Source organism: Marmota marmota, unplaced genomic scaffold (assembly GCF_001458135.2).
Source record: "Marmota marmota marmota unplaced genomic scaffold, marMar, whole genome shotgun sequence".
NCBI classification, from domain to species: domain Eukaryota; kingdom Metazoa; phylum Chordata; class Mammalia; order Rodentia; family Sciuridae; genus Marmota; species Marmota marmota.
The window spans coordinates 2,353,449-2,362,301 of record NW_026000174.1 but is presented as its reverse complement, the minus strand read 5'-3'; the positions used below and the strand labels follow the sequence as shown (position 1 = coordinate 2,362,301).

The 8,853-nt window shown below is 35.4% G+C and overlaps 1 protein-coding gene across 11 annotated transcripts in view; it reads left to right on the top strand.

Moving 5' to 3' along the window:
* Tmem135 (transmembrane protein 135) overlaps nt 1-8,853 on the top strand; it is a 261,641-nt gene that overhangs the window by 22,140 nt on the left and 230,648 nt on the right. For 5 of the 11 annotated variants that reach the window (XM_048787930.1, XM_048787929.1, XM_048787927.1 and 2 more), the window contains exon 1: nt 7-224. The exons of 2 other annotated variants lie outside the window; for them this stretch is intronic. In XM_048787930.1, the coding sequence (XP_048643887.1) occupies nt 84-224 (141 nt within the window). In that variant the 5' untranslated portion in view covers nt 7-83. Of the gene's footprint in view, nt 1-6; nt 225-8,395; nt 8,696-8,853 lie in introns of those variants that run through there. 4 more of the 11 variants (XM_048787937.1, XM_048787933.1, XM_048787926.1 and 1 more) reach the window with 2 other exon arrangements.

Genomic DNA, 8,853 nt, shown 5'->3' with positions numbered 1-8,853 from the left:
AGAGGGCGGCGGTTGGGCGCCCTTGCCGCTCGGTCCCGAGCCCCAGCTGTCCCCCTCCCGGCCCCTCCGCGCTTCTCCTCGTCATGGCGGCCCTCAGCAAGTCCATCCCTCATAACTGCTACGAGATCGGCCACACTTGGCACCCTTCCTGCCGGGTCTCCTTCCTGCAGGTCACTTGGGGCGCCCTGGAGGAGTCCCTGAAGATCTATGCCCCCCTGTACTTGGTGAGACCCGCCAGCCTCTCCCCCAGATGGAGTTTAGTGTGGAGGATGGGCCGGGGTTTCAGTCGGCGTCCCTGAGGGGCGCTGGGGGACTCGCCTGCTGTTGGTCTCTCTTTTGGAAAGGTCTGACAGCTTTGGGTGGGTGAAAGGCTGCGGGGAGGTCCTACCGGGCGGATGTCCCAACTTCTACGCGGGAGAAGGGGGAGGGGAATTAGAGGTTGAGCTGTCACCGAAATGCCTGTTGCTGGGAAGAAGATGGGCACCCAACTTTTAGGATTAAGTGTAGGACATTTAAAATCCTGAATCCAGGGACCTGCGTTATTTTCCCTCTCTCTAGCCTTGTGATGGAGAGGTGTTTGTAGGTCAGCGAGGCAATGAGAATGCCTGCAATCTTTCCTCATATATATATATTTTTTTAAATGAAAGAGGGCATATTTCACCTTAAGACCCTGTAGCCACAGATCTTGTCTCAGTTTGTGATGACAGGATTGTGACTTGAGGGTTTTGCAAGTGTTTTTGCAAGTTCACAAAAAAGACTCCTTGTTTGAGATTTTGTGTGATGATTTAAAAAGTCTAGCGTTTGAATCAGTGAAGATGCTTAGGAGATTTGATTTTTGTCATCTAGGTCATTTTATTATACAATTTTATACGTAGGGCAATTAATAGAGAATATTTGGAAATATGTGTACATAACACTGAGAATTGTTAAAGATGTTTTGTTCTTAAATGTTACCAGCATCTTTTCTTCAATAACTTCATCCTGGTATTAAAGATTTATTACTGTGTCCACTGAAGTTTATTGTCTCATTTTCTTGCCTGTAGAGTCTGTGTCCTAAGAAGGCAGAAATTTTTTTTGTAAGTTTCCTAAAAGTTTTATTCAATATTAAATGGATGATCAAGTATTTCTTACTTCTCACTGAAGTCAGAATACCCTAATGTGCCTGAAAGTGTGTCACGGCTCTGTTTTTATTATAACTTGAAAAGTCTGATTAGTATTACAGAGATAATACAAGATAAGATGGTGACTTTCTCTGAAGTTGAAGGAGTCAGTTTCATTTTTATGGTGTAGATTGGTGTTTCTCAAATTTTAATGTATTAGGAATCCCCTAAGGATCATGTTAAAATGGGGGCTCTTAGTAGATCTGGGTGAGACCAGGAAATCTGCATTTCTAAGGAGCTCCCAGCTAATGTTGATAACTGGAGGGATCACTTTGAATAGTAAGTATGGGCCAATAATAAACTTATTAGGAGTGGAAAATTTCTTTCTTGATTTTCTTTGGCAAAGATTCATGCTTATCTGCCTTTCCATATGAATTGTGGCCAGTTTATGGTTCCAATTTTTTTTTTTCTTTTGGTGTTGGGGATTGAACCCAGGGCCTTGCTCATGCTAGACAGGTGTTCTACTGCTAAGCTATACCCATAGCCCCAGATTTTTTTTTTTTTTTTTAGTGGAACATCTGTAAACATTGAGTTCTTGATATGTACAACTGTACAAAATGATTATTCTTGGGCTAGGGATATAGCTTAATGATAGAGCATTTGCCTAGCATGTGCAAGACCCTGAGTTCCATCCCCACACCACACACAAAAGACTCTTTCTGATCTCAGAAGATTGTGAACTAGGTGGAAAGAGAGTTTATGCTATGGAATTTCTCCCCCTGTAAATCCAGCACTTACTTTCCTTTGTTTGTTCATTCATTCATTCAACAAGCAATTTTTAAAAATATTTTTTAGCCTAGACAATTTATTGATTATATTCTGTAATAGGAAAGTTCGGGAGAGAAACTGGAATATAGCCTCCCTTTCTAGCAAGGTATGGTGGGTGGGTAGGAATTGGGAAAAGAGTTGTGTTTTACTATTATCTCCAACTGGATTAAGTATTTCTAGAGGATAAATTTTCCATCTCATGTGGCTTTGTAGCTTTTACAGTGTATTTCAAACAGTGTAGTTTTAACTTTGGGTTTTTACTTATCAGTGGTTGTAAAGTAAAATTAGTGGGTACTTACTAGCATTTTACTTTAAATGAAATAGAAGAGATTAGAAAATTTTAGAGTGCATTGCTGGTACTAAAGTTAAGCATTATTTCATAACAGACTTGTTTCAGTTATATATGTATTGTGTGGGTAGAGCTACTTAGAATATATAGCAATAGTATGCCCTTTGTAAGTGTGGGTTAGTTGTTGATTAAATGTGTATCCCTATGTGCCAAGATGCAAGGTGATATGTTGGGGAGAAACTGGGCTTTTAAAAGGGATCAAGGATATCTGGATTTGAATTTCAGTTACCATCTGTTTGATTTTGTGCTTGTTACTTTTATATTTCTTGTAAGAATGAAATGAAATAACACTGGTGATGTACTGCATATTTTCTAATTTATAATACATCCTGAATAGTCATGTAGGAGTGAATTTCACTGGTTAGCTCAGGAAGCCTTCTTGGAGGAAGAGGAGTTTAACTTGGGCCTTTAAGTTAAATGTGGACAGACATTGATTCATATAGTAAATATTCAGAGTGCCTTTAAATTTTTTTTTTTTTTTGTAATTATTAGAGACTGAACCCAGGAACACTCTACCACTCAGTTACATTTTTATTTTTTGGTTCCAGGAATTGGACTCATGGGTACTTTACCACTGAGCTAAGTCTCCAGGCTCTTTTTAAAAATTTTTAAAAAATTTGAGACAGGGTCTCACTAAGTTGTTGAGGGCCTTACTAAGTTGCTGATGCTGACCTGGAACCTGTGATCCTCTATCTCAGCCTCCTGAGTAGATGGGATTACAGGCGTGTACTACCATAACTTTTTGGAATGCTTATTCTTAATGGAACAGAGGTAAAAACACAAATTGAGGCAGAAATCTAAATGGATTTTTTGTAAGAGCAGCAATATGTCCATTGTCTAAAACAACTTTGGGTGCAGAAGTTATGATTGATGACTTCTATTTATTGAACACTTAAGTGGTTAGTTCTTCATATATTTTATTTAATCCTTGTACAACCCCATTCTTATTATCTATTATCCTCATTTCATAGATAAGAAAACAAAGTTAGAGAAGTTAAGTGATTTACAAGATTTAGAGCTAGTAAAGAAAAAAGAGACAGGATTCAGTTCTTGTTTTTTTACTGAAAGTCGGACTGAAGGTCAGAGAAAAGGAGATATTGAGAGATTTTTTGAGCCAAGGGATTACAAGTACAAATGTACTTTGAGATGATGAATTTGGGTAGGTGGATTCGAAAGATATTGAGGAATTAATGCAGTAATTACCAAAGTAGTAGAAAGAGTCAGAGTTCCTGTAGACTCTCACCTTGCAATTTATTATCAAAGTGAATTTAGGAAAATTACTTCATGTCTTTGTATCTTAATTTCCTTGCTTTGAAGAAGATAATTGTACTAATGTTTTGAGACTTTTATAGGGACTTAAATGGGATAGTAGTGGGTAGGAATAGCTGACACGTATTAGGGCCTTAATAAAATGGTGTTATTTTTGAAATATTGCATTAGTCATTATCTGTGTCTCCATCTCCTGTTAGAACAATTAGCTTTTGTTAAGAACCAGCATAATACTTCAGTAAGTACATGATAAGTGTCTGAGTGGGCACAGGTATGAATGAAGGAACACATGACTAATGCAGAAGTGAGGAGACACTGGGCAGGTCGGCCAGAGCAAATGATAAAACAGTTCTAGAGGCACTTCATGGAAGAAAGAACAGTACATATAGACTGAGGACACTGGGGCAACATGAGTATATTTAATATTTCTAGGATTTCAAGTTGGTCTGATTGGTGCATTTGCTATCATTGATAGATACAGAGAAGTCCTGAAGGGAAGCTAGTTTGGGGCAAGATTTTTCTGGAGCCTATAAAATGGCTCTTATCGGCTTATTATTTGAAATATAATGTATTATACTACATGGATTCTTCTCATTCCTATCATATTTACTCTCTTATTCTATGCATCTGTTCTTATGCTTATATTTTCATTTTTTTATCTACAACTGTTCTTGGTATTTACCATCTGCTTAAAACAATTCAAAATGTAGATGTACTGTTCTTTTTAATAATGAACATTTTGTGTTTTTACAGTTTGTAAAAAACATTAATCCTCATTCATCAATTCACTCTTGTAGTTTTTTAAAAAAAGATTCCTACATATTTTGTAACATAGTATACCAAAAATGTATTTAGGAAGTGTATTTTATTTCTTGGATGTTAGTTATTGCCACGTGTTCAAAGAAAGTGGTACCCCTCACCATATACATACACTTGAAATAGTTGTTAAACTGTAGTGCCCTTGTTTTTTGTGGGGAATTTAGAATGCAAAATTGCCCATGTGAATTCTATGCTGTTCAAGGCACTTAGGTGCCTTTCCTATTCAGAAGGAAAACTTGTTCACTAATTTCCTAGGTAGTTTTTGATCTTTCTTGATTATTTTTTTCCCAGGTGGCTTTCTTTAGGACTTCCAGATTAGGGTAATAGCATTTACTCTTAGCTGAATCCAAAGTACAGAGATTCTTTTGCATTTTTGGGAAAGAACGATTTAAACATTTGCATTTTCATTCACCTTTGGGTGTGTATGTTCTTCTTGAGAGTATGAAAATAATTGTTCAATATCTACTCCCTGTGAGCCATATACTCTTGCAAATCTGTTGTTACAATTTAACAAATCTGTTAGATTATAAAGGATCAGTTCATTACCTCTAGGCCTTGAATAAACATTTAAGCAAGAGTTAGAATTCCTAGTTAGTTGTGAAAATTTGAAAACCACTGAGGAAATCACATATGATATGGACTGAGTTTTTTAAGGCAGTGGTTAACAGGTTTTCTAGAGAGAAACAAGAGCAGCAATGAGACTGTTTTGATTTGGATCTGGAATGTCCCCCAAATGCTCATGTATTGAAGATTTGGTTCCCAGTGCAGTTATGTTCAGAAGTGGGGCTATTAGGAAATGACTGAGTCGTGAGGGCTTTAACGTCATCAGTGGATTAATCCATTAATATAGTGATAATTTGAATAGATGATTCGGAGGTGCTAGAAACTGTAGTAGGTGGGACCTAGTTGAAATGAGGCAGTCCTTGGGAGCATGTTTTTGGGGACTATAACTTGTCCCCCACCCTCACCACTCCCATTCTCCCTCTTTACTTCCCAGTGACCAGAAGATGAGCAGCTTTGCTCCACCATACCTTCCCAGCCATGATGCTTTTTGTCTTACCTTAAGCCCAAAGCAATGTAACCTGTTGACCTTGGACTAGACCTTCTAAAACTATAAGCCAAACTAAATCTTTCCTTCTCTAAGTTGTCTTTCTCAAGTATTTTATCACAGCAATACAAAGCTAACACAGACTTTTAAAATTTTTGGTTAATAGGCATTTGCTTTTTTTTTTTTTTTTTTTTTTTTTTGCTTAAAAAAAAAAAAGAAACCCTAGAGTCATTAAACAATGCCAACTTCTGAGAATAACTGTCTGGATTATCTGACCTTTGATTGGTCAATGAAATTGTAAATCTGTGCCTAATCCCCTTTTAATTTTGCTTGAGGCCTTGTTTAAGGGGTGTAAATCAGGGCTCATTTTATCTCTGTCTTCAATAAACAAATGATTTTTACTTGGTTTGTCATTATTCCATAAGAGATGGAAGAAAGTCATTTGATCTTTTTTCTTTAAAATGAGAAATTAAAAGATGAATTTGATTCATTAATGTGCCCTTTTGACTTTGTTGAACTTTTTATATGTGACTTCTTGTTATTCTTTGGCTGTTCTCTGTTGAGTACAAAGTACGAGTTCCAGTACATCACTTCTAGTTGAGAGCTGAGAGTTTACTATTGCAGTAAATACTTTTTTAAAATTGATTTTATTTTTTAAATACATGACAGCAGAATGCATTACAATTCTTATTACACATATAGAGCACAATTTTTCATATCTCTGTTTGTATATAAAGTATGTTCATATCAATTCATGTCTTCATATATGTTCTTTGGATAATGATGTCCATCACATTCCACCTGCCCCCTCTCTTCCCTTCCCAACCTGTAGTAAAGACAATTCACCCTTTTGTCTACTAGCTTTGAGAATAGATGGCCAATTCTGGTTTACCATTATTTGCCCCTTTAGTTATCATAGGTTGGAACTAAAAATTAATATATATTTGAAGTTAGGTTCTAAAACACATTAGAAGATAATTTCTAAATAATTATGTGCCAGTACTATGCATGTTTCTGAATCAGTAGATTTTCATTAAAACTTTTGTTTGATTTAAAAAAGTTTAAAAGAACTTCACATCCTTAGTATTTTTCAGTGTTGAGCTAGGTGATATTTAGGGAAGGGGAGTTAATTAAAGTGACTGTATTATTACTTGCATAATTTGTACAGTGCAGTGAGTGTGAAATATGTTTATATCCCCAAGGACTATACTGAATACAAGGTCATACTTATGAGAGGTTGATGCTTTGATGATTAAGGGTCTTATATTCTAGGTTAGCCTAATTATCAAAATACAATACTGTATTAAAGATTTGTTTGAATTCCAGTTGACCCTAGTTCAAACTTTTAAATTGCCTTTTGATTCATTACTAATCTTGACTTGCTTGCTCCTCATTGATATACTCCAAAAGTGTTCAGATTAAGATTCGTGGTTATTTTTTTCCTTCATACAATATGAAATGAATCTGTTTCATCTTAGATTTATGAAACAGGAATATAGTATTTCTTTATAAGCCCAATTAATTAGTAAATCAAATTAGTATTATTAATTGATATTATAAATCTTATAAATTCCTTTCCTCATAATTTTACCTTAAGAGACTCAGTAATTGAAATGAAGGAATTCAGTCTTGAACTAACTTTTCTTATAGGACCATTGACAAATATTCAGTGAAATGGACCTTAAAGAATTTTGTGTGAGGGAAGAAAAAAGTATCAGGGAATAAGTGCTAGATCAGGTATCATCAGATTTGAGCAGATTCCTTTTATAAGAATGCCAGCTTTTCTTTGCTTTTAATTTATTACCAGTAAGTCTTTTGATTCATGACATTTATCAGTTTATTCTAGTTTCTTGATTCCAGATAGCTCTTTGGGATTTGAATTGTAATTAATCTACTTTGGAGGCTTCCTTAAAACATTATATATCTTTTAACAGTGATGAAGGAAATTTGTCCTGATCAGCCTTGATTCTTGGGTTTAATGTATGCAGAGCTCATTCTGAATCTTATTCTTAATGATATTTAGTCTCAAATTGTATCTTATGTACATTTTCAGGTTTCACTTTAAACCTTAACGTTTATATAAATTTGTAAGTGTAGGGAGAGTAAGGATATTATAGGTAAGGTGTAAGCTTAATGATTATTATTAAAGCTTGGTGGTATGATTTTCATTATAGGGAGGCTTTATGGTTAATTGTGAATGAAAACTTTTGAAGATTTGCTTGTGTCCTTTTCCATAAAGTATTAACAAGCTGCCCTAGTTTTTTTTTTTTTTTTTAATAAGCTGGTTGCTTGTATCTGATGAGGCAGCATGGTGTAGTGCGTTGGGTTTTAATTCCTAGATCCAAGTTTTTATTTTGCTCTGGGATATATAGTGTGGTTCCTTTCTTTATAAATAGATGCTAGTCTTGTCTTACCTACGTCGTATTTGCTGTGGGAATCATTAGATAGAGCTATGTAAAAGCCTTGAAAACTGTAAAATGATATATAAATACTAGTCCATGATACTTGGTTTCCTGTCATTTTCTTTTAGATAATAAATTCGACTTTTGTAGTTTATACTTTGAAACATAAAAATGTAGGGGCAGTTTAGGTATAGTATATTAGGGTTCTTGAGTGAAGAGTAACAGGTGTGTGTGTGTACCGTTGACACTCTGTATCTGCAGGTTCTGTATCTGTGGATTCAATGAACTGTGGATTGAAAATACAACCATATGCTGCATAAGATATTTTGGTCAACAAAGATCTATATTCTGAAAGTATATTTCATATAGCATAAGTGTGTAGTAGGCTGTACAATTTAGGTTTGTGTAGGTATACTTTGTATGTATACTCTGATGTTTGTGCAATGATGGGAATCATGTAATGTTACAGTTCTCAGAACATACTCCCATCATTAAGTGACACATAGCTGTATTGGAAAAAAATAGTCAGTGATGAACATGTAGCCTGTTTTCCTTGGTACTAATCCCTTAAAAATACAGTATAATAGCTATTTACATAGTATTTATACTGTAGGGAATGTAATCTAGAGATGATTGAATAATTGTCTATTAATCTAGAGATTATTAAAAGTATATAGGAGAATGTACATAGATTATATGCAAATATTATGCCATTTTATAGGAAGCGTGGTGGATTTTGATATCAGTGAGTGGTTCGGGATCCAATCCCCTATGAATACAGAAGGATGACTATTATCTATATAAAATAAGGAATGATCTCATAATTAGGAAGGCTATGAAGTGCCTACATCTGCATTTGGCAAGCTGGAGACACATGAGGGTGAGTAGTTCTAGTACAAGTTTGAAAGCCTCAGGAGACCCAGTGGTGTAATTGCTCCTCTGAAAGCCAGAGGCTCTAGGCCCAACAAATGATGTTTTAGTAATTCTAAAGAAGAAAAGACCAATCAACTCAAGAAATCAGGCCAGAGGAGTTCCCTC